At 36.5% G+C, this 26,994-nt stretch overlaps 1 protein-coding gene and 1 pseudogene across 8 annotated transcripts in view; both read right to left on the bottom strand.

The window, feature by feature from the left end:
* Positions 1 to 8,853: 8,853 nt before the first annotated feature.
* Positions 8,854 to 26,994, bottom strand: part of ZPBP (zona pellucida binding protein) — a 149,374-nt gene continuing 131,233 nt past the window's right edge. For all 8 annotated transcript variants that reach the window (XM_015133559.3, XM_001082779.5, XM_015133560.3 and 5 more), the window contains one exon: positions 8,854 to 10,456. In XM_015133559.3, coding sequence (XP_014989045.3) covers positions 10,362 to 10,456 — 95 coding nt within the window. In that variant the 3' untranslated portion in view covers positions 8,854 to 10,361. The remainder of the gene's footprint in view (positions 10,457 to 26,994) is intronic.
* On the bottom strand, positions 10,494 to 14,114 carry LOC106997426 (nucleolar GTP-binding protein 2 pseudogene; annotated as a pseudogene).

Raw genomic sequence — 26,994 nt, 5'->3', positions numbered from 1 at the left:
CATCCCACTGCCTGTATTCTCAGACCACTTCTGGCTCTTGGCATCACTTGGGTTAGCTTGGATCCTCTGAGAAACTGTCACAAAAATAGGATTAGACATGTAAGAGATGTGTTATAGTTTAAAATGTCTGTGAGAGAAAAAGGGAAGGAAGAGAGGAGAGGCTGGGAGATCACCTGGATAATAATGCAGGAGAGCAGGGAGGAAGGAAGGCCTTAGACTCCAGTTAGCTTTGAGAAGCAACTGGCTGTGAAGGAGCGGCCCTCCAGCCATAGCGGCCACAGGAAATTCTCACAGAACCAGGAAAGACAGGCAGCAGGCCTCTGCTGTGCTCAGTCTAGAAGCACGAACACAGCACAAACACAGTGGAATCAGAGTGCAGCAGTGGACCCACTGGTCAGTGACTCCTTACAGCAGAAGGTCGGAGAGCCACATTTTCATAGCTGTCGTACCTTCATTCTGTGCCATTACCAGCCGCACCTATATTGGGTGTTGTAGTCTTCAATTAACTTTTACCACAGGACAAGAGAGTACTCAGATACGCCACAGAGGATCTCCCCATCTCTGTTGTGTAATGGCAACCCAATTTCCCCTTGATGGTTAGGATCAATCACTCCAGCCAGTACAGTAACTTATTTTGTGCCAGCTGGTTCAAAAACATGAGGTGGCAGTCCTGGCTTATAGTTTGTTAGAAGCATTCCTCCCTTGGGAAGTATGACTTCCAAACTAGCAGAGTCCAAAATTACAGAGACAGGAAGCAAATGTTTTGCTAGTGGATATCCAGGGTAGTAGTGAGAATCTATTCCCATCAACACCCCTCCAACCCACACACAATTCTGAGACCCATGAATCTTAATCATGGAAGCAACGGCACCATATATTAGAGTCATATTGGAAGCGACAGTTCTAGGGGCTTCCACTATGCCCTCCTTACAATATTCACAAAAACACCATTGGCCATAGAATCAAAGAGGGTGACTTGGCAAATTGCTATTAGTTGCTGATTCAGAGCAAAAAATCACACCCAGGAGGAAATTACACTAGCTCAACTAAGTGATGTCACCCAGCTGGCACCATAAGCATCCTCAGCAGCCCCTTCCACCATTCTGTTATTCCAGATGCTACAAGGTAATGGAGAACATGGTAAGACCAATTAATTACTTGAGTATGAGCCCACTGCCACATGTCATTAACCATGAGTTCCCTGGTCAGTAGCACTGCTGTGAGGAATATGACAGCAATGAATTTATTTAGTAAGTCTACAGATGGTGGTTTTGGCAGAAACACTGTAGTCAGGGAAAGAAAATTTGTATCAAATTTCAATATGAACACAGCATTGCCCCTCTCATGATGAACTAGATCCAATGTAATCAATCTGGTACCAGGTGACTGGCTGTCTCCCTGGTCAATGTTGCCATACTGGGGGCTCCTTGGTGGACTCTGCTGTTAGAAAACTGGACACTCAGAATGAGTTGTAGCTAGATTATGCCTTGGTAATCATGCATACCTTCCATCTTTGTTTTCATGGCCACTTTGTTCATGAGCCTATTGGCAAGGAAGAAAGAGGCTGGCCAATGCCCACAGGAGATATGTTGTCCACTAACTAAGGTTATTTGCTGAGTTTCTCATTAGTGTGCATTCCTACATGCTGTGTGCTTGTTTGGAAATATCTAGTTACATACACTTTTCTCACAACACTGTCACCAAATTTCCAATCTTATTCCTTCTATGCTTCTGATCAGTGGGCCAAATTGTTGACTTATTGCTTAAAAATCTGTGCAGGTCCATACTTCTAGTCATCTCTCATTCTCAACAAGGTGGAGAGACTGGTGTACTTCTTGGAGCCTCATCTATTGGCATTTCTCTTCCCCACTCTCCTTCAGGACCACCTCTGTGGGTAGGGCTATTTGTGGCTGCTGCCAACATACGTGTACACCACTCTATAAGTGATGCTCAGGTATCATAAAGAACTTCCCATGAGGTCACAGGTGCAGGCTGAAGTGGCAACTTCATGGCAACAGAAGCCATGAAGGTCTGAGCCACTTGTTTGTGCAACTTACCACTCCCTTGGGACCTGCTTGAGTCCAATCTTGTACACACTGGTATATCATTCCCAATGGATAAGAGTGCTGCTATGCATACCCAATTCCATGGCTCAGTGGGTTAGACAACACCTATGTAGCTCGGATTACATAGTAACTTTTTGGCTCAAACTGGAACCAGCACCAATCCAAAAGCTGTTTCTCAAAAGGAGAATAGTTATCTACAGAGAATAGCATGGCTTTCTCTAACATCCTAAAGGTTCACACTGTGATCCTCACCTCTCAGAACCTGTCCAAGAGTCCACACAACACCTTTATCTGCCATGACACTCTGAGCATGCTTGTACCCCTGGGTCACATTTTCCAAGTGGAGAGCACCTTTCACAGTGGCCTGGAATGGTTGCAGAGCCAGTTTCTGCTCTGAGCCTCATTCAAAATTGGCAGGCTTCCCAGTGACATAAGAAATGAGCAAGAGCAGCAGTCCCAATGGAAATAAACGTTGACTCCCAAATCAAGAGGGTCCTCCTCATTTTAGGCATTGAGCCTCTTTCTTGATTAAAGAAGCCAGATAAATGTGTCCATAATCATGGAAGGATATGAACATGCCCTGGATCACAGGAAGATGAACTGGATGAAGAAAGAAAGAGAGATGCACCTCTGCATCTTTTGTCACCATGCTTGATCAGGATGATACAACACAACACAACCCAGCAAAAGAGAACTGTACGGCCCCTGAAAAATCCAAATCTGGCCGATGACAGCCTGTGAGTGTCTTAGGCCTCTGACTTCTCAGATAAAGTGAACTGAAATATAGTGCAGCTTCCAGAAAGGGGAATGCAAGGAATAAGGAAGACAACCACACAGGACAGAACCAGGGACCAACCAACAAACTAAAACCAAGTTGATAGCAGGAAGGTCCCACTGTATCTTGTCCACCTGGATAAGCACTGAGGTGAGTTTTGCTTTCCTCCATTCTCTGCATGGGAGTTTTAAATTAGTTACTCTATTCTTTCTCATGTTTATGAGGTGGGGGCAGATAAACTGTCTAGACCATATGAGCCCTGGACCTGATGCAAGTTTCTACATCTCATCCATGACTCAACATGCATCAGTGAGATGCAGTAACTGGATGAGAGTTTGAAGTTGTATTACATGTGGAGGAGAATGGGGACATTAAATGTACATGTTAATGTGAAGGGTGTGTATCAACGCACACAAGTTAAAGAGATGATTTGTATAAGAAAAAGACATTGGCCCGTTCAACACTCATTCAAAGTTCATGTCCCCTTTTAAATTCTTTTCTCTAATAATGAGAATTTAAAAATGAAGGCATCAATTTCTAGTCTGCCTTATAGTATCAGGTAACCCTGTGACATTATTCTGTTCAATATAATGTAAAAGTCCTGTAGAGGGTTTTTCATTTTTATGTTTTTATCTGAATGAAAGGCAATTAAGAGCCTGAAGGCATAAAAGCACCTGCAACCATGAGGACAAAAGCTGCACTAAGGACTGGGGGCAAGACTACAAGTGGTCCGAGATCAGGAGAATGCTGCAGAACCACTGCATCAGCTAAGGGGAACCACTGAATCAGGACCCTCAGGATCTTGCCACAAAACCAAATTGTAACTGACACACATCTTCACCATTACCAGCTATGTAAACGTGGGAAAGTATTTAATTATTGTGACTCATTTCCTTCATGTACTAATTAGAGTAACAATAACTCACAAACTCAGGCAAATTAAATATGAAAATCTATGTGATGGGTTTCAAACAAAACCTTTCACATAATAAACACTCAATAACTAACTAGCATCAGCAACAGCAACATTATTACAGGAGGAAAGTTAAACCTCACTAGTACTAAAAAAAATGAAAATTAATAGAGGAAGAAACTATTTCCATATATCACATTAAATGAATGACTTAAAAATGATACTGAAGAACATGCAATAAAATATGTATTCTGATATATCATTGGTGGTACTAGAAATTGGTATACTCCTTATAAAATACACTTGGCAAATGATCCAAAAGATTAGAAATACCTAAACCTAGCAATTCTACGTCTGGGTATTTAGCAAAAAAAAACAAAACAAAACAAAACAAAACAAAAAAACGCCAAAACTTTAAAATACCACAAAATCTAAAGTAAGAAGATGTCAACTGTAATGCAACACATAATGGTGAAAATTTGGAAGCAATAAAAATGTCCAACAATTAGAACAGCTTAACCATATGATATGGTTTGGCTCTATGTCCCACTTAAATCTCACCTTGAATTTAATATTCCCCACATGTTATGGGAGGGACCCAGTATGAGGTAGCTGAATAATGGGGGCGAGTTTTTCCTGTGATGTTCTTGTGATAATGAATACGTCTCACAAGATCTGATGGTTTTATAAGGGAAGTTCTGCTGCACATGCTCTCGTCTGCCACCATGTAAGATGTGACTTTGCTCCTCATTTGCCTTCTGCCATAATTGTGAGGACTTCCCTGACATGTGGAACTGTGAGTCAATTAAACCTCTTTCCTTTATAAATTACCCAGTCTCTGGCATGTCTTTATTAGCAGTGTGAGAACAGACTAATACAGTAAATTGGTACTGGGAGTGGGGCACTGCTGAAAAGATACCTGAAAATGTGGAGGCGACTTTGGAACTGGGGAACAGGCAGAGGTTGGAACAGTTTGGAGGGCTCAGAAGAAGACAAGAAATGTGGGAAAGCTTGGAACTTTCTAGAGACTTATTGAATAGTTTTGCCCCAAATTCTAATAGTGATATGGACAGTGAAGTCCAGGTTGAGGTGGTCTCAGATGGAAATGTGGAACTTGTTGGAAACTGGAGTAAAAGTCACTCTTGCTATGCAAAGAGACTGGTGGCATTTTGCCCTGCCTTAGAGATCTGTGGAACTTTGAACTTGAGAGAGATGATTTAGGGTACCCAGTGGAAGAAACTTCTAAGCAGAAAAGTGTTGAAGAGGAAGCAGATCATAAACGTTTGGAAGATTTGCAGCCTCATGATGGGATAGAAAAGAAAACCAATTTTCTCGGGAGAAATTCAAGCCAGCTGCAGAAATTTTCATAAGTAATGAGGAGCCAAATATTAATCACCAATCGGAAAATGTCTCCAGGGCATGTCAGACACCTTCACAGCAGCCCCTCCCATCACAGGCCTGGAGGCCTAGAAGGAAAAAATGGTTTTGTGGGCAAGGCCTAGGACCCCCTGCTCTGTGCAACCTAGGGCCATGGTGCCTTGCACATTTCAACTGCTTCAGCTCCAGCTATGGCTAAACAGGGCCAATGTACACCTCAGGTCATTGCTTCAGAGGGAAGAAGCCCAAACCTTGTCAATTTACACGTGGTATTGGGCCTGTGGGTACACAGAGATCAAGAACTAAGGTTTGGGAACCTCCACCTAGATTTCAGAGGATGTATGGAAATGCCTGGATGTCCAGGCAGAGGTATGCTGCAGGGGTAGAGTTCTCATGGAGAACCTCTGCTAAGGCAGTGTGGAAGGGAAATGTGGGGTGGGAGGCCCCCACACAGAGTCCCCACTGGGGTACTGCCTAGTGGAGCTGTGAGAAGAGGGCCACCGTCCTCCCAACCCCAGAATGGCAGATCCACCAAGTTTGCACCACGCACCTGAAAAAGCCACAGAATGCCAGCCTGTGAAAGCAGCCAGAAGGAGAGCTGTACCCTGCAAAGCCACGGGGTGGAGCTGCCCAAGGCTGTGGGAACCCACCTCTTGCATCAGCATGACCTGGATGTGAGACATGGAGTCAAAGGAGATCATTTCAGAGCTTTAAGATTTTGCTGCCCTGCTGGATTTTGGACTTGCATGGGGCCTGCAGCCCCTTCGTTTTGGCCAATTTCTCTTATTAGGAATGGGCGTATTTACCCAAAGCTTGTACCCATAGTATCTAGGAAGTAACTAACTTGCTTTTGATTTTACAGGCTCATAGGCAGAAGGGACTTGACTTGTCTCAGATGAGACTTTGGACTGTGGACTTTTGAGTTAATGCTGAAATGAATTAAGACTTTGGGGGACTGTTGGGAAGGTATGATTGGTTTTGAAATGTGAGGACATGAGATTTGGGAGGGGTCACGGGTGGAATGATATGGTAGGGCTGTGTCCCCACCCAAATCTCACCTTGAATTGTAATAATCCCCACATATCAAGGGTGGGGCCAGGTGAAGATAACTGAATCATGGAGGCAGTTTCCCCCATACTGTTCTCCTGATAGTAAGCCTCACAAGATCTGATGGTTTTATAAATGGGAGTTCCCCTGCTCATGCTCTCTTGCCTGCCACCATGCAAGATGTGACTTTACTCCTCATTTGCCTTCCGCCATGACTGTGAGGCTTCCTCAGCCATGTGGAAATGTGAGTCAATTAAACCTGTCCTTTATAAATTACCCAGTCTTGGGCATGTCTTTATTAGCAGTGTGAGAACAGACTAATAAACCATATTATAGTTTTTTTTTGCTGAAATGTATGAAATATTGTAGTCATTGAAATTATGTTAATGATGTAAATAGTATAGAAATATATATATATAAAATACTATTAAGGAAAATACTACATATGGTACCTATAGCATGAATAAAAAATTCACAAAAAAGTAGGAAATTTACCAAGATGTTAACATTGCTGACATCTGGGTTATGAAACTATAAGTGGTATTTTCCCCTTACTTCTAACCCTCTACTTTACAAATTTCCTGTAATTAATACTGTATCAATTAGAATATTTTTAGCTGCAAGTAACAGAAAACCTAACTTGCTTAAGCAAAAGAAACTTTCTTATTTGACAGAACTAAGAAGTCTAGGACAGGCTAGGGTTCAGGTACAAATAAGGACAGTAACTCAACACCATCATCAATGCCCCAGTTCTTTTCCTATCTTCACTGTGTGTCCTCATTGTGGGCTTCATCCTCAAACTGGTTCACCTCATGGTCACAACAAGGCAGTGGCCAGAAAAGCTATGTGTTGACTGGCTAAAAAGAATCATTCTCTGGAGTAAACAAACTTGGGGCTTTGTTAGGAAGAAGGGGAGAAGTGAATTGATATTGGAGAGATAAGCAATGTCTTCTCTACTTTGCTACTATTTTAATTTTTCAAAGTATATTTATTGCTTCCAAGCTTGTGAATGCAATTCATTTCACTGCAGAAAATTTGGAAAACACAGGGCATTAAAAAAAAAAAAAAAAAAAAAAAAACTCACACATGATCCCATCACATGAAACAACCATTGTTAACATTTTGGTGCATTTGGTTTAAAAATCCATACAATATGGGTAACAACTGTACACTTGTGTATATAATCTTAATTAATTTGTAAATGTGATTTTAATGGCACAATAACATTCAATCAAATGGAAACAGGATAATTTATTCAACCAATTATATTGTCACTCATTTATATTATTTTCCTTTTCATTATTATATATAATACAGAAATTAATACCATTGGATGTAATATTTCACTTTATTTCTGATTTACTTCTGTAGTAAAATTTCCATTGACCAAAATTTCCATTGGACCAAACATGTTAAGGCTCTTTTACCATATTGCCAAATAAACACATCTTACATATTTATAATAAGAATAATTCAAATTAATAAAATAAAAACTGGGAATTATATTTGCCCTGCTAACTTCACAGACTGGTATAATTATCAGATTATATAATTGCTAAAAAAGTGTTTGGTGAAAATTTAAGCATTATATAAAAGTAAGATACTATTTTGATGCAAATAAATAAAAAACATTTGAAACTGCTTTATGACAATAATCTCTCGGGAATTCATTTATAATTTTTATTGTACACATTGTCATCACTTTAAACAACTTTCAACATTTCACATCCTACCTGTTAATAGAAGCAACTTTTGTCTAAATTACTCAAGCATTTATACTCATAGAACTTTAATGATCTATTCATTAATTTTAAAAAGTATTAAGGATATAACTATGTGCTATGAAGAAGGCCATGAAGCTAGGAGTATCCTAGTATAATTGAATGTGGAAGACAAACATAATCAACTAAAATAAATGTGATAAGTGATATAACAGAGCAAAGAACGTTTTACTATAGGACCCAAGAAAAAGAAATAATTAATGCTTCCCTTCCTTCTCCTATTTTGTCCTTTGCTGCAATTTCTTTCTTTTTTTTTTTTTTTTTTTGAGATGGAGTTTCGCTCTTGTTGCCAGCCTGGAGTGCAGTGGCGCAATCTCGGCTAACTACAAACTCCACTTTCTGGTTTCAAGCGATTCTCCTGCCTCAGCCTCCTGAGCAGCTGGGATTACAGGCACACACCACCACGCCTGGATAATTTTTGTATTTTCAGCAGAGATGGGATTTCACCATGTTGGCCAGACTGGTCTCGAACTCCTGACCTTGTGAGCCACTGGCCTCAGCCTCCCAAAGTTCTGGGATTACAGGCGTGAGGCACCGCACCCGGCCCTTTGCTTCAATTTCTACAGCTTGTTTTCTTTGCCTGAACTTTACAAGTCTTAACCTTGTTCTGCTTTCAGATATTTGTGTGGTCTCATTCTGGTGTGCCAGTAGCTAAAAATCCATGATATGCTCTCATCCCACTCCTGTTGTTCACTCCTTTTATCTGGGGTCACCTATCTCTTCGTGATTGCATTCCGATCCCCAGTACTTATCACAGGAATAACAACTCTGCCTCTGCTTTCCCAGGCTGTTGATGGGGTGCTGTTCATGCCTCAGAAAAATGCATTGTAAGTTAAATTAAGTTAAATTATTAAAGATTTTAAATATAGGAAAAAAGTAAGCAAACATAAAGAATATGTATTCTAATCCATTATTTATTATACAGTTAAGAAATTTGGAAACTTTAGTAGATTACACTGCTTTTAGAGGTGGAGACATGGTAGGTCTTCTACTATTTGCAAAATACATGTGTTAGTAATTTTGGGAAGAACAGTAACTCACCCGCACGGTGTAATGTGAGTATGTCACGTACTAGAGGAAAGAAAGCACTTGAAAAACGTCTCTAAACCGTATAGAAACAATTACATCATGATGATGAAAGCCTAAGGAATTTTTTTAGAAAACATTACCAGGGCTAATCACAAAGTACAGCCATATGTTATTTATCTTCCCTTTGTGTCTGTGTTAGAATTCTAGAGTTATATTTGTACACAGGATGGAAAAGTGAGAGGCTAATTTATTAACTAGTTCATTTTTTAAAAGTCGAACACATCCTATGTATAGATGAACTGTCCTCCTGTCAATGTATTGCACATTTGTGCCCAGAGCCAACATGGGGTATGTTTGCCATTTACAAACGTTTATGTCTTAAGAGAGGAAATATGAAGAGCAAAACAGTGCATCCAGAGAGAGAAAGCTGATACAAATATAAATAAAACAATAATAAGAAAAATTGAGAAACTACTAATTCTCTAAATCACTCATGTATTTTCCTAGAATTTAAATCTTTTAATTTTTGATAACATTTCATATTCAAATATAGCATCCCAATGTGAAACAGGATAAGTATTAGTGATGGTACAAGTGATATTTGTTACATAATATTCATTTTCTTAGTGGAAGAAATAAAATAAAGGTTGTGATAACTGTTGATTATTTTTCCTAGAGGGATTGTCAGGGAAAGAAATCGCTTTCTCTCTTTCTCTTTCTCTCTTTCCACTAAGAAAGTTCAATTATTAATTTAGGAACATAGAATAATTACTCCATTCTAAAAGGCCGAAAAGGTAATTTAAGAGACTTAAAATTGAAAAGTTTAAGATAGTCACACTGAGCTATATTAAAAATCTACAGTGTGTTTGGAACTAGGCCTTATATTAAAGAGGCTAAAAATTGCAATAAGACCCCAGGCTTTAAATATGGCTTTAAACTGTGAAAGGTGAAACTAGAATGAATAAAATCCCATAAATTTAAATCAAAAGAATGACACAAGCTGAAATTAAAGTTATTATAGAATAATATGGTGGCCTGGATCTAGTGAACATATAGTAAAAATAAAACAGAATATTTGTGAAAAATCTTGAAAAATCTTTTGGGCTAGCTTGATGCAGTATATTTGAAACTATTTTTTAAATGCAGTGGTACAAGAAATATTTTAGAATCATATGTAGGTTTAGCATTAATGGATAAAGACTAGGGGATTTTCGCCCTCATAAAGCACTTGGACATACAGTATTTGATTAAAATGATGACACCATTTTTTGTAAAATGTGATTAATTTTGGCATAATAATGATTTATTATATGTTAATATTTCAAATATATACTTTGCATTTAATAAACTACTGAATAACTGAAGATAATGGCTTATAAGCACGTTTTTGCTCCATACACCAGGCTGCTATTGCACTGAAGGCAATGAATTCCATCACGGGGGTTATATGATCCAGGGCTGCAGATCACTGTGAAAAAAGAATAAGTTAATAAGTAGTATTTTCCTAATACACATAATATAAAATTTTCAATCTCAATTCTTTTAAGTGTATACTTCAGTAGTATTAAGTACATTCACATTGTTGTGCAACAAATCTACAGAACTTTTTCATCTTGCAAAACTGCAACTCTATACCCATTTCCTTGTTTCCACAGCTGTTGGCAACCACCATTATACCTTTGGTTTCTATGAGTTTCACTAATCTACATACCTCATGTAAATGGAATCATACACTGAAAGTTTTAACTGCTTACTCTGAGATTCCTGTAAAGAGCGTGCAACCGGGATCCCTTGCGTGCATGCACAGTTGACAATATGGTTGGTACTCCTATGAGAATCTAATGCCACTGATGATCTGACAGGAAGCAGAGCTCAGGCTATAATGCTCACTTGCCTGCCACTCACCTCCTGTTGTGCAGTCTGGTTCCTAACAGGTCATGGACCAGTAATGTTCCCTGGCCTGGGGGTTGGGGACCCCTGCTTTAAGTCATATAGCAGAAGCCACAAGAGGTCAACACTACAGGAGGAACCAAATGTGCTTCACACACGGCCATAACAACTGTATTTTAGGTGAAAAGAGACTGCGTTTTTTTCTAATAATCTCCTGATAAATTCAGCAAAGTAGTAGCATACAAAATTGATACACAAAAATCAACTCTGTTTGTGTATATTAACAATAAACAATCCAAAAGGGAAATTAGGAAAATAGTTCCATTTAAAATACAATCAAATAATATTTCACCATAAACTCAACCAAGGTGTTAGAATAATGTATACTATATATTACCAAAAATTGTTGAAATAAATTCAAGAAGACACAAATAAATAGACATATCATGTTCATGGGTTGAACACAATATTAAGGTGTTAACACTACACAAAGCTATTGATTCAATGCAATCTCTATCAAAATCCCAATAACATTTTTTTCATTAAAACCAAAAATCCTTCTCAAGACTCCAAATAGCCAAAATATTGAAAAAGAAAAACAAAGTTGAAAGTCACATTTTCTGATTTTAAAACTTACTACAAAGCTACAATAATCAAAACAGTGTGGTGCTGCCAAAAAGCCAGACATACAGACTAATGGAACAGAATAGAAAGCCCAGTAATAAATCCTTGCATATAGGGACAAATGATTTTCATAAAGGATGCCAAGATCATTCAATAGGGAAAGAATACTTTTTTTCAACCAACGGTATTGGGAAAACTGGATATACATAGACAACTAAGTGAAGTTGGACTCTTAGACCATATACAAAAACTAACTCAAAATGAATCAAGGACTTAAGAACATCTAAAACTGTAGAACATTTAGAAGATGACATTGGTGAAAAGCTTCAGGATACTGGGTTTCACAATCATTTCTTTTTTTCTTTTCTTTTTTTTTTTGGGGGGGGCATATTTTTGTATAACATACAACCTTTTAAACGTTACTGCTAGTATCTGAATTTTTGTGTTTGTACTTCAGTCCCTCTGAGTCACTGGTCTTCTTTTGTTTCTCGTTTGTATTTTTCACATTGTGTGTTTCACAGTAGTGCACACAAATGTTTTCGGATTGTTGCTGCTGTACTGCTCACTTCCATTCCTTAGATGTAAGCATCCTGCAAGTTTTGCTTGAATGTTCCTCTTCCCTCTGTGACTTCTGCTTATTTCCTTTTTTGGTAGATACTGTGCATCATCTACATCTTCTTCAGATATTTTTCTCTGCTCTTCATGTTTTTCACTTAGTCCCTTGGATATTCTGACTCCTGAAAACTTTTTGGCTTTAACTTTGTCTAAAAACTTCTGATATTTAGCAATATTCTCATCTAGAGCTTTCATAATGGCTTTGGTGTGATTTTTCCATATGTCCTTCCTCAGATTCCTAGTAAAACTCTTCTTCATCATCTCCTGCTTCTGCTCCTCTTCTTCAGTAGAAAAGCTCTCAAGCTCTTTCTCCAGATATGACATATCCACAGGAACTGGGTCATCCCCAGAAGACTGAGGCACCACATTGGGTTTGCCAAAGTTGCTGAACCCATGCACAAGAATCTGTTGCATCTCTGAGTTAGCATCCCAATGACTATTCTCTTCTTTTTCTTTTTCAATCACAGATTCTGTCACTTCACCTACAGTTTTGGTATTCCTTCTGTCACTTCCTCTTCTGGATTGTTCTGGGTTGCTTCTGTGGCAACTTTCACAGACTAGGAAGGTGAAAGCTGGGGGCCCACAAGGGGCTCTCTATTAGGCAGCTTGACAAAGAAGGGAATCCAGCCTCCTCAGCCAGTCATTGAGGACTATCCACCCACAGTCAGTAAGTAAGTAAGTTACTCCACCCTTCAGTAACTTTCCAGTCCAGAAAGTTAGCTTCTCAATAAAGTCCTCAGCATTCTTCCAATAATTAATCTTTTATGTCTTGTTGACATATTCTTGCTTTACTTGTTCAAATACATCAATACAGTCTTCAGGGGCCTTAATTTTTCCTACTTAAACAGCTCCTTTTAGTACAATGTCTGTCTTCAAGTCCTTGGAAGAGTAAACCAAACCTGGACAGTCAATCAAGCATAACCAATATATCAAGGTAATGTATTTCCAGATATTTCATTTACAATGGGGGCCACATTGCAAACTTTCTGGAACACTATGTTTATATCACAGAGCTCTTGCCAACAGTTAGATAGCCAATGAACCCAACACTCATCTGTTTCTTGTCAGTGTACAACTTTCCAAACTGCCACAAAAGCTGAATAAATGCTCCTTTGTGAAAGGGGTCAGTAAGACTTGCATGGAAAGCAAGTGTTGGCTAATCCAACCCATCATTTTGTTGCCCAGGTTGGAACAAGGTCACATTTGTTATGTACAAACATAAGGTGTTCCCAAGGTTTATTCTTTTTCAAGTGAGGCTCAAGGCTCAATGTGAGAGGAACGGGTACCCACTGGATCTCCAGCATCAGCAACCTGAACTACAGCATCTGGTGAATCTATAACCCTGGAGAGCTCATTCTATATTCCTTTGGACTGTCCCTTTTTACATATCTCTTCTTGTGCTTCATTTATCACACCAGTGTCTTCAGTTACTGAATCATGATCTTTTATAGAAACTGGTCATAGCTCTCAGCGGACATTTCAGTATTTTCTATAAAAGACTGCATATCACTTGAAAATAAATTTGGTTGCTTCTTTTGTGACATAGGGCCAAATGTAGTTTCAAAACTTTCAGTATCAGGAACTTTCAGTATCAGGAATGTGCACCTTTGAGTTGAGGCTGGATTCAATCTTAGAGAAGAGACATTGGTAACTTGCTTTGCTTCATGACAACTATGTATGAATCCTTTGTAACTGTATCCACTTCCTCTTGAAGTTTTTGTAATCATGACTGCTTAATCACATGTGCATTTTCAAACCATTTAATATTTAGCTGTACTTTTATCACTGTGCCAGAAGCCACCTTTGATTGATATTCAAGGGGCTTAATGATCTTACCACAACTGTTCTTGCATTTCTTTTGCCTGTACATATTCAGGCCTGAGACTGTGGCCTGGTCCCTCGTGTTTTGACCTCCTGCTTCCTGGACTCAGTCTGGGTTTGTGCTTGTGTTGAAGAGGTTGATGGTGCACTGTCCTTTTGTACTTGGGCTTTACCATTTTGGCGACGAGATGGGAACTGAAGTGCTAAGTCCGGCTTATGTTGGGTAAATGAGTTCACAGCTTCCCAGGCCTGGCTGAAGTGACCTGTTTTATTACAGCTTCAATCTCAGTAGTTGTTATTGGTCTCCTCAGTTGTTAGATTTTTTCACAGTTCAATCTTGGTAGGCTGTATGTGTCTAAGAATTTATCAATGTCTTCTAGGTTTTCCAATTTATTGGCATATAGTTGCTTATAGTAGTCTCTACTAGTCTTTTGAATTTCTGTGGCAGCAGATGCAATGTCTATTTTTTTATCTGATTTTATTTACTTTCATTTATTTTATCTTCTTTTCATAGTCTGAATAAAGGTTTGTTGATTTTGTTTATCTTTTTAAAAAATAACTTTTTATTTCATTGATTTTTGTATTTTTTATTTCAATTTCATTTATTTATGCTCTGATCTTTATTTCTTCTACTAATTTGGAGTTTGGTTTGCCCTTGTTTTTCTAGTTCTTTAAGATGTATCAATAGGTTGCTAATTTGAAGTTTTTCTGCTTTTGTTGATATAGGTGCCTATTGTAACAAACTTTCCTGTACTTTTTCACTGTATCCCATAGGTTTAGATACCTCATGTTTTCATTTTCATTTGTTTCAAGACATTTTTAAATTTCCTTCTTAATTTCTTCATTGAGCCCCTTGTCATTCAGGAGCATATTGTTTAATTTCCATGTGTTCATACAGTTTTGAAATTCCTCTTGTTATTGATTTCTACTTTTATTCCATTGTGGTCAGAGAAGATACTTGATATAATTTCAATTTTTTGACTTTTTAAATATTGGATTTGTGGCCTAACATATGGTCTATCTTTGAGGATTATCCATGTGCTGAGGAGAAGAGGCCTATCTTTGAGAATTATCCATGGGCTGAGGAGAAGACTGTGTATTCTGCAACTGTGGGATGAAATGTTCTGTGAATATATCTATTAGGTTCATTTGTTCTATAGTGCAGATTAAGCCTGATATTTCTTTGTTGATTTTCTGTCTGGATAATCTGTCCAATGCTGAAAGTAGGGTGTTAAAGTCTCCAGCTATTATTGTATAGGGGTCTCTCTCTTTAGCTCTAATAATACTTGCTTCACATATCTGGATGCTCCTGTGTTAGATTCATATATATTAAGAATTGTTATATCCTCTTGCTGAATTGACTTCTTTATTCAATGACCTTGTCTCTTTTTATACTTTTTATCTTGAAATATATTTTTTTTCTGATATAAGTATAGCTACTCCTGCTCTTTTCTGGTTTTTATGAAATTTTTTTTACCCCTTTATTTTCAGTCTGTGTGTATGTCTGTCTGGGTGTAGTGTGTTTCATGTAGGCAACAGAATGTTGGGTCCTGTGTTTTTATCCATTCAGCTCTCTACGTCTCTTTGTTGGAGAGTTTAGTGTATTTATATTCCATGTTATTACTCATAAGGAATAACTTTTGCCATTTTGTCACTTGTTTTCTGGTTGTTTTGTAGTCTTTTCCTTCTTTCCTTCCTTCCTGTATTCCTTTTAGTGAAGGTGATTTTCTCTGGTGATATATATATATATGTTTTGTTTTTTGATTTGTGGTTACCACAGCCTTGCAAATAATATCACGTAACCTATTATTTTAAACTGATGACAACTTAATGTTGATTGCATAAACAAACAAGCAAAGAGAAAACTAGTAAAAACTCCACAGTTTAACTTCATCCCCCCCCCCACTTTTTAGCTTTTTGTTATTTATATCTTGTTATACAGTGTTGTGAAAAGTTGTAGTTATTATTTTTATAGGTTCATCTTTCAGTCTTTCTACTCGAGATATGTTTATACACCACTATTACAGTATTATAATGTTCTTTTTTTGTGTGTATCTACTTCAGATGATTTCTTATTGTTCATTAACATCCTTTTCCTTCAGATTGAAGAACTCTCCTCAGCATTTCTTATAGGCAAGGTCTGGTGCTGATGAAATCCCTCAGCTTTTGTTTTTCTGGGAAAGTCTTCATTTCTCCTCCATGAGTGAAAAATACTTTTGCCAGATATACCACTATAGGATACAAGTTTTTTCTTTATTTCCTTCAGCAATTTAAATATGTCATACCACTCTCTCCTGGCCTATAAGGTTTCCACTGAGAAGTCTGCTGACAAATGTACTGGAGCTCCATTGTATATTGTTTCTTTTCTTTTGCTGCTTTTAGGATCCATTCTTTATCCTTGACCTTGGGGAGTTTGACTATTAAATGTCTTGAGGTAGTCTTACTTAGGTTAAAGTTGCTTGGTGTCCAAACCTTTCCCGTACTTGAATACTGATATCTTTTTCTAGGTTTGGAAACTTCTCTGTTACCATCCCTTTGAATAACCTTTCTACGCCAACCTCTCACTCTACCTCCTCCTTAAGGCCAATAACTCTTAGATTTGCCCTTTAGAGGCTATTTTCTAGATCTTCTAGACATGCTTCATTCTTTTTTTCTTTTGTCTTTTCTGACTGTATTTCCAAATAGCCTATCTTGAAGCTCACTAATTGTTTCTTTTGCTTATAAATTCTGCTGTTAAGAGTTTCTGATGCATTCTTCAGTATATCAATTGCGTTTTTCCAGCTCCAGAACTTTTGTTTGATGCTTTTTAATTATTTCAATTTCTTCGTTAAATTTATCTGACAGGATTCTGAATTCCTTCTCTGTGTTATCTTCTATTAAGCTTCCTCAAAATAGCTATTATGAATTCTCCATCAGAAAGGTTACACATCTGTTTCTCAAGATTGATCACTGGTGCCCTATTTAGTTCATTTGATGAGGTCATGTTTTCCTGGATGATCTTGATGCTTGTAGATGTCTGCCCATGTCTTGGCATTGAAGAGTCAGGTATTTATCATGGTCTTTGCAGTCTGGGCTTTTTTGTACCCATCCTCCTCGGGAAGGCCTTCTAGGTATTCAAAGAGACTTCAGTGTTGTGATTGAAGTCTTTGGTCACTGCAGCTATATCTGCATTAAGGGGCTCTCCAAGCCTAGTAACAATGTGGCTCTGGCAGACTTGCAGATGCACTGCCTTGGAGGTCCTGGGTAAGATTCCGAAGAATTCCCTGGATTACCAGCCAGAGACTCTTGTTCTCTTCTCTTATTTTCCCCCAAACAAACAGAGTCGCTCTGTGTGTACTGAGCTGACTGGAACAAGAGGAGGGGTGACTGTGGCCACCACCACCTGTGACTGCACTGGGTGAGAACTGAAGCCAACATAGCATTGGGTTTCACCCAAGACTCATAGTGACCACTGCCTAACTACCACCTATGTTCACTGAAGACCCAAGGGCTCTACAATAAGCAGGTGGTGAGTCCAGCCAGGCTCATATCCTTCATATCCTGTTGGCAAGTTTCCTTCAGCCCTGACTGGGTTCAGAGATGCCAGCTGGGAGCCAGGGACTGGAATCTACCTGGTCCTCTATTCTACAGCTGCAGAACTGGCACCAAAGCTGCAAGATAAAGTCTTTCCCACTCTTCCCTCTCTCCTATCCTCAAGCAGAGTAGTCTCTCTCTGTGACCATCATTGCCCCAGGCCTGCGGCAAGTATTGCCTGGCTACCACCAATGTTCACTCAAGGCCCAAAGGCTCTTCCGTCAGCTTGTGGTGAATGCTGTCAGTCCTGAGCCTCTCCTTTCAAGGCAGTAGGATCCCTCTTAGCTCAGAGAAGGTCCAGAAATGCTATCCAGGAGCAATGACCTGGACCTGGAGACTCCAGGAGCCCACTTGTTGCTCTCCTCCACAGAGCTGGTATCCAAGCTACTGCTTGATTCTTATGAAGGTGCTTTATTGTGTGGATAGTTATTCAATTTGGTGTTCCAGGAGGAGGGATAATCACTGGAGGGTTCTATTTGGCCATCTTACTCTGCCTTCTCCCTGTTTTGATTTCTTTTACGTGATACCAAAAGCACAAGAAATAAAAGAAAAATTGGGTTCTACAAAAATAAAACCTTTTGTGTATCAAAGGACACTATCAAATATAGTGCAAAGGCAACCCACAAAATAGGAGAAAATATTTGCAAATCATATGTCTGATAGGTGGTTAATTTTTTAAAAAATTTTAAACCCCTATAATTCAACAACCAAACAACCCAATTAAAAAATGGGAAGAAGACTTGAATAGGTATTTCTCCAAAGAAGATATACAAGTGGCCAATAAGTATAAACAGATGCTCAACACTACTAACCATTAGGGTAATGCAACTCAAAACTATAATGAGATACCACTTTAAACACAATCAGACGACAAGTATCAAGAAAATGGAAAATAACTAGTGTTAGTGAGGATATGGAGAAATTGTGAGACTTGTGCATTGCTGATGGGAATGTAAAATGGTGTAGTGGCTATGGAAAATCAGTATGGTGGCTCTTTAAGAAATTAAAATAGAATTGCCATATGAATCAGCAATCCCATTTCTGGGTATATACTCAAAAAAATTGAAAGCAGTGTCTCAAAGAGATATTTGTACACATTATGGACTAATGTTTGTGTCCCTCCAAATTGATATATTAAAGCCCTAATCTCCAATGAGGCAATATTGGAGATAAGGTCCCTAAGGAGATAAATTTAAATAAGGTAATAAAGGCAGGGCCCTTGTCTGATAAGATTAATGTCCTTATAAGAAAATAGACCAGAAACACTGCTATCTCTTTCTCAATGAATATGCACCAAGGAAAAGCCATGTAAGGACAATACCAGAAGGTGGCTGTCTGCAATCAACAAGAGAGCCCTCTGCAGAAACTGATCTTGGACTTCTAGCATCCAGAATTGCAAGAAAATAAATTTCTGTTGTTTAAGCCACCCATTCCATGAAATTTTACTATGGTAGCCTAACACAGTATACATCTAAAAGGATCTTGCAGATATTTGCTTACCTGTGTTTAATGCAGCATTATTCACAATAGCCAACAGGTGGATGCAGCCCAATGCCCATCAATGAATAAATGGAAAACAAAATGTGGTGTATACGTACAATAGAATGTTATTCAGCCTTAAAAAGAAGGAGATTCTGACATATGCTATAATATGGATGAATCTTAAAAATATTGTGCTCAGTGAAATAAGCCAGTCATAAAAAGACAAATACTATATGATTCCATTTATATGAGGTATCTAGAGTAGTCACATTTGTCAAGAAAAAATGTAGAATGCTGGTTTTCAGGTGTTGGAGGGAGAAGGGAATGGGGAGTTATTATTTAATGGGTATCAAATTTCAGTCTAGAAGTTGAAAAAAATTCTAGAGATGGATGCTGATGATGATTTCACAACAGTGGGACTGTAGTTAATGCCACTGTGTATTTAAATTATACATTTAAATACACTTAAAATGTTAAATTTTATGTTATGTACATTTTACCATAATAAAAATGTTATATATATGCATTCGTATATTTAAATTAGCTAATATCTAAAATTTGATTATGCCAAGAATTCACATAGATATGGAATAAGAGTTTCTTCCACACTACTATTGGAAATGTATTAATAAAAACAAATGTGAAAAATAGTCTGATATATTTTAATTAACTGCATATCTTGTGACCCAATATTAGATAAAGACCTTTAAGAATCTTGAACAGAATATATAAACAAAAATGTTCATTACAGCACTGTGTGTCATAGCAAAAAATTAAGAACAATCAATTTCAACCAACAATAAAACAGACATATGTACTCTGATATATTCATATAATGGAAAATTACAAAAATATAGATTTTAAATAGTGTTATAATCAGAAAAGTAAACAAATTTCACACATATGGTCTATAATAATGTGAATAGGTTAAAATAACTATAATTGGATAGATTTATAATTAGATAAATTCTCAGTCTTGACTGGATAGATTCTCAATCTTGGTATTTAAAAATCCAGCTGTATGCTGTTAACATAAAAATATAAGTTTCAGCCAAATTAATATATACATATGCAAAGCAATCACAAAATCTCAACCATGACAATTTTATTTTATTCAACTGGACAAACCATTTTAAAACTGGCAGCTTTTAACAAGAATAAAAACAATGATCTCTATACATAAGACATTTTTGTCAGTTTTAGTAATAATCACAATCAGTAAAAGAAAAAACATAATTCTTTAAAAGATGTGTGTATATATGTATTTTATATGTGTTAGTACATGTATATGTCTATTTATATATACACATATAAATACACAAATTAATACGGTATATACCCTTACTTCATAGACCTGAGAGTAAAGGACAAAAATATGAAATTATTGAAATAAAATATTAGATTTTTTTTTCATGCTTATGAGACAGCTAAAACTTTCCTAAGAAGAAACAAGTATAATTGCAAGGGGTCCCAAATACTCAAAACATATTTTAAAAAATGAACAAAGCTTCCAGTTGCACCTCCAAATTTCAAAACTTACTACAAACCCATAATAATCAAAACAGTGTAGTACTAGCATAAGGAAAGGCCTACCATCAATGAAACAGAATAGTGTTCATAAATAACCTCATACATCTAAGACAACTGATTTTCAACAAGGATACCAAGACAATGAAATGCGGAAAGAACAGTTTCTTCAGCAAATTATTCTGTAACAACCAGATAGCCACATGTCAAATAATGCAGTTGGATTCCTACAACACACAATTTATAAAATTTAGCTCAAAATGCATTGATGACCACTTTGAAAAAAATATAGGGGTAAGTCTTCATGATTTTGGATTTTACAATGGTTTCTTAGATATGACGCCAAAAGCAAAAGCAATAAAAAATAAGTATAAACTAGACTTCATCTCAAAACGGTGACCAAATGGACAATATTATGGATGTGAAAAGAAAAGCACAGAACAGGTAAAAATATTTGCAAAGCATATATTTGCTAAGAATCTAACATACAGAATATCTAAAGAGCCCTTACTACTCAAAAACAAATAAACAAAATCCCAAGTTAAAAAACTGGCAGAGGATTTACGTAGACATTTCTCCAAAAAAGATACACAAATGCCCACCAAGCAAACACAGGAAAAAATGCTCAACATCATCATAATTCAGGAAATACAAATAAAAACTGAATAAGACACTATTTCACATATGCTAGAATGGTTAGAATAAACTTTTTTTTTAAAAAAAAAAAAAGGAAAATAGCAAGTGTTGGCCAGGATGTGAAGAAACAGGTACTCTCATACATTACTAATGGGATTGTAAAATGGTATATCTATTGTGAAAAATGGTTTGGCTTATACTCAAAAAGTTAAACACAAAGTAAGTGGAAAATAGAATAAAGTGGAATGACCCAGTATTCCACTTTGGTGTGTACCCAAAAGAACTGAAAATAGGCACTTAAGTGTATACTTTTCATGAATGTTCACAGCAACAGTATTCACAGTAGCCAAAATATGGAAATAACCAAATGTGCATGGATAAACAAATTGTATATATACATAAAATGGGATATTATTCAGCCATAAGAAAGAATGTAGCACTGATACATGCTACATCAGACAAATCTCAAAAACAATATGCTATGTGAAAGAAGCCAGATACAAAATAATACATATTGTGTTTTATATTAAATACCCAGAATAAATAAATCCATAAAGATAGAAAGCATAGTGATAGTTGCCAGGGCGTAATGGTAGACATGAATGAGGAGTAACTTTTTAATAAGTACGGGGTTTCCTTTTTGCAGTGATTAAAATATTTTGGAATTTGGCAGAGGTATTTGCAAAACATTGTGATTGTACTAAATGCTATTAAATTGTTCTCATTAAAATAGTGAATTTTAATTAATGTGAATTTCAACTCAATTAAAAAAATAAATAGAACTTCATTTAATCTGTGGACCAGTATCAAAAACACATGTGTATTTGATAATCAAAAGGAGAGGCCAATCATGCATAAAACAATAAATAAATAATTAAAAGCCCTGAATTTAATGAATGACGTAAATTAACAGGTCAAAGATACCTGGCAAACATTCCACACAATATATACAAAGAACTCCACTTTTAGGCACTACAGAGTCAAACTGCTATTTATTTCCGGTGTAGCTTTGAGAATTTCTATATGAGTTTAACATAAAGATAAATGAGTTTTAATAAAGAGAAATTCTCAAAGCTATACAGGAAATAAATGTAAAAGCCCATCGTATTACAGGTAAGGTGGAGGGATTTATATAACTAGAAGCTCTCTTCTCATCAGAAACAATAAATGCTAGAAGAGAATGGAGCAATGGTTTACTAGATATAAAAGTAAATTTTACTTTCAAAACTAAGGGTAAAAAAACAATTTGTAATAAAAATTAGAGAGACATATTATCCAGGTAACAAAATAATATGTTCTCCCAAATCCTGCAACATGCAGTCTATAGAATCGATCTGGATGTGTACTCCTGAATAAAAGTTAAAAAAAGAAAGACTAAAGGAAATTCCTTAGCCTGAAGAGAGCTATTACCAGATGGAATAATAGGAAATCCATGTATCACCTTGCCTGAAACAACGAAGAATAATAATCATCATTCAATATACATGGAAAAAAATGGTTTTCAAGACATTAATTATCAAACCACAAGGAACTGTGATTCTTTGGAAATGAGAAACAGAAGATGTGAGCCCTACAATTGTGAGCCTAAAATTAGTAAACTAACTTCCATAGCTTACTGTCTTGAGTGAGTTTTCAAATTATGTTACAGGGAACTAAGGTGGAACCCAGCAAAGTCCCTCAATTGAAGAGACCAACCTAAGAGTCAGAGAAGACCAACATTGCTGGAGTTAAGACTATGTCCCAGAGAGGAGATAGCTACATACACAGGGGACCCTGGAGATGAGTAGAATATTTCTCCTACATATGTTACACAACAGAATCAGCAGGTATGTGTGAGGAAGCTGTTAGGCTGGGAAGAGGAACATCTATTTTGATAGCAATAGAGGGAATAGTGCCTGGCAGTCACTCAGGATAATGAACAGTGCCTGTTCCCAACAGCCAGTATGAGAAACTCAAAATTCAAAGGACACTGGGTAAAGCACTTGAAAAGGCAGTAAGAAACAATTACCTCTGGACTGAATGTTGAACAAGAACCACCTATCAGATTACAAAGCAAGACATAAAATAATCAAACAGCTTCCAAGAAATGCATTAATTGCATGTGAAAACAAAGACTCAGAAGAAACAAATTTTTAGGAATATCAAAATATCCAGCACCAAATAAGGCAAAATTCACAATGTTTGGAATCCCAACAAAGATTACCATGCATAAAAAGAGGCAGGAAAACATAACCCATAATCAGGGAAATAATCAAACAATCAAAACCAAACTGCAACTAAAGAGGTAAAATACACTGAAAGCTATAAAATATTGCTGAAAGAAACTAAAGATGACCTAAATATTCTGTGTTCATGAGAATAAACATTTAATATTGTTAAGATGTTAATATAACCCAAAGGGATCTAGAGATTCAATACAATCCCTGTCAACATTCCAACAGCTTTTATTGAAGAAATGGAAATGCCAACCCTCAAATTTATGTTGGATTCAAAGGGCACTAAATAGGCAAAAAAAATAGAAAAAGGAAAACAAAGTTGGAAGATGCATAACTCCCAATTTCAAAAATTACTACAAAGCAATAGTAATCAAAATAATGTGGTAAAGGCATAAGGACAGACATATAGCCCAATGGAACAGAAATAAGTGCATAGATCCATGACCAGCTCATTATTTATAAGGGTGCCAAGTATTTTAATTATGGAAATAATAGTCTCTTCAACAAATGGTAAAGAGACAAGTGGATTTCCAACTGCAAAAAAATGAAGTTGAACCGCTATTTCATATCAAATACATTAATCAACTCAAAATGGATTTATGACCTCAATAAATTCGAGCTAAAACTATTAAATTCCTAGAACAAAACATAAGGCTAAATCTTCATGCCTTTGATACAGCAATAAATGCTTAGATCTGACACCAAAAACATGGGTAACAAAAGAAAGCACACGTAACTTTGACTTCATCAAAATTAAGATTTTGTCCATCAAAGTATATTACCAAGAACTTTGCAAATTGGCAAAGCAGAAGTGTTTACAGGATCTAAATAACTGGTACAATATATAAACACTAAACATAAGAAAGCTGGAATGGTTATATTAACATCTAACAAAATAGGCTTCAATGTAGGAAATATTATCAGGAATATAAAAATGTACTACATAATGACAGAGGAGGAAGTGATCAGGAAAAATATAGCAATCCTAAATGTCTATTTCACTAGTTACTGAGTTTCAAATATGTGGCAAAACTAAAAGGAAAAATAGACAAATTCACAATGATAGCTAGGAATTTCAAACATTCCATTCTCAAAAACTGATATAACAAGTTGAAAATAAAAAAATACAGGGATATAGAAGATTAATCTTCTAAAACCAAAAATATCAGAATAAACTTTTTATTCATGGGGGCATGTAACATTTATCAAGATGTGCCAGAATTCTGGCCAGAAAACAATCTTTAGAACAACTGAAAGGACTGAATTGATATAGAATATGTTTTCTGAACACAAGATATTTAGTTGTAGATTAACAAAAATTATATTGGAATTGACCAGATGTTATGAAAATTAAACAATATACTAATAAATAAGACCTGGGCTAAATAAAATTACAAAATTCAGTAATATTTTGGACTTACCAAAAACTTAAAAATCAATAAAAATAAAATTAGTGGGCTATAGATAAAGCAATGTTAGGGAGAAATGTAAGGCTTTAAATACTTACATAAGAAAAAAAGAGAAAGGTATGAAATCAATGTTCTATGCTATTCTCACAAGAAACTAAAGAAAGGGCCAGACACAGTGGCTCACACCTGTAATCCCAACACTTTGGGAGGCCAAAGCAGGCAGATCACAAGGTCAGCCATTCGAGACCAGCCTGGCCAATATGGTGAAACCCTGTCTCTACTAAAATACCAAAAATTAGCTGGGCGTGCTGGTGTGTGCCTGTAATACCAGCTGCTCTGGAGGCAGAGGCAGGAGAATCACCTGAACCTGGAAGGCAAAGGTTGCAGTGAGCCAAGATCACGCCACTGCACTCCAGCCTGGGCAAGAGAGTGAGACTCCATTTAAAAAAAAAAAAAAAAAAAAAAACACTAAAGAAAGAAGAGCACATTAATTTTCAGATACGAAAGGAAAGACTTTAGAAACTGTTGAAGGTATTAGCTAAAATTAATGTAACAGAAATCAGATAAGAGAAAATAAATACAATGCTGGCTCTTTAAAAGGACTAATACAATTGATAAACTTCCAATTAAAATTTAGTAAAACTTAAAAACAAAAAACGTATGTAGGTGGATAATATCAGGAATTAATGATAAAACATCACTGCAGATCCTATGATATTAGAAAGAAAATAAGAGAACATTGTGATCAATTTGTGGAATAAATTTGACATCTAAATAAAACAGACAAACTCTTGAGGATATACATTATCAAAACAGACACAGAAAATCTGAAAAGCCCTGTATCAACTAGCCACTGAATTGTAATTAAACTCCTTTACACATGGAGTTACCATTTTATTGTTATGGTCTAAGCTACTAATATCCAGCCATTCCATTGATTACAATTATATACTCAAAATAATTATATTGTAAAATAACTACCTGAGTACTCTAAAAAGCGAAGAGATTCAAGTGAATTTAGAAGGGCGGTTGAAAGAAACAACTCACACAGGGAAGAGTGTCCATTCTGTTTGTCTGTTTTTACATTTTCTCTCTCTCACATTTATTACCACAAGGGTGAACTGAGTTGCAGAACAGCACTGGGCAGGTAGGTAAAACTTGGATAGTAGGCCTGCCATATTTCTGGCCAATGAAACCAAAGAATGAAGCCAAATAATACTGTGATGTAAAGGAGATATCCTGGAAGGGAGAGAAGCTGAGAAACGGTTCCACTAATTCTGTGTACAAGCCTGGATAAAGCTTAGCCAAACCCAAAAACCACACATACACTACACCAGATAGATCCAAACCAGCAAAGACTTAAGAATTGAACTGAGATTTGAAACCATACAAATTTCAGCCTAACTCTTGAACACAGACGCATGAGAAAGACCCAAAATCAGCATAACGAAGTCTTTGAGACCTGAACTGGACTTCAATTACTGCCCACAGAAGGAAAGATAAAATTATCTTTATCTAAATTATCATTACCTAAATACAATTGGATAGATTTCCTGCTAAAAGGAAAACATCAACCTTCTCCATCAGATTATAACAGAAGCTAGAGGACACATAATATAACATTCACAGTTACAACATACAATACAAACTAAGTCTACACAGAAAAATCAAGGTAAATGTGACCTATTAAAAGGGTAAAGACAAAACATGCAAACTTCAAAATGACAGAAGTGTGAATTATCAAACAATGTCTTTAAAACAGCAGCGATAACTACATTACATGAGACATGTGAAAGCATACTTAAAATGAATGACAGACAGTAAATCTTAGGTGATAAATAGAAACAACTAGAAAAAAATTAGAAAACTCAACATTTAAATATAGAATATTGGAAATAAAAAATTCACTGGATGGACTCAACAAGAGAATGGAGATGATAGCAGCAAAGTCAGAACACTTTTAGATCAATAAATTAATCAAACTGAAAAACGGAAAGGAAAAAATTAAACAATAGGGGAATACACAGAACAAACCTCAAGCAGTGTACAATATCAAGAACTATGAGTTGTTACAGAAGGAGAGTCCAAAAAGAAGAGGGGGCAATAGAAAATCCAGCAATATTTTAAAACGATAATACGTCATTTGGTGAAAAACATAAATTTACAGATTTAAGGATCACAAAGAACCCCTAAAAGGATAAATTCAAAGAAAA

This window comes from Macaca mulatta, chromosome 3, assembly GCF_049350105.2.
Source record: "Macaca mulatta isolate MMU2019108-1 chromosome 3, T2T-MMU8v2.0, whole genome shotgun sequence".
Taxonomy (NCBI): domain Eukaryota; kingdom Metazoa; phylum Chordata; class Mammalia; order Primates; family Cercopithecidae; genus Macaca; species Macaca mulatta.
Note: the sequence above shows the minus strand (reverse complement) of the source record. Positions and strands in the feature narration are given on the sequence as shown.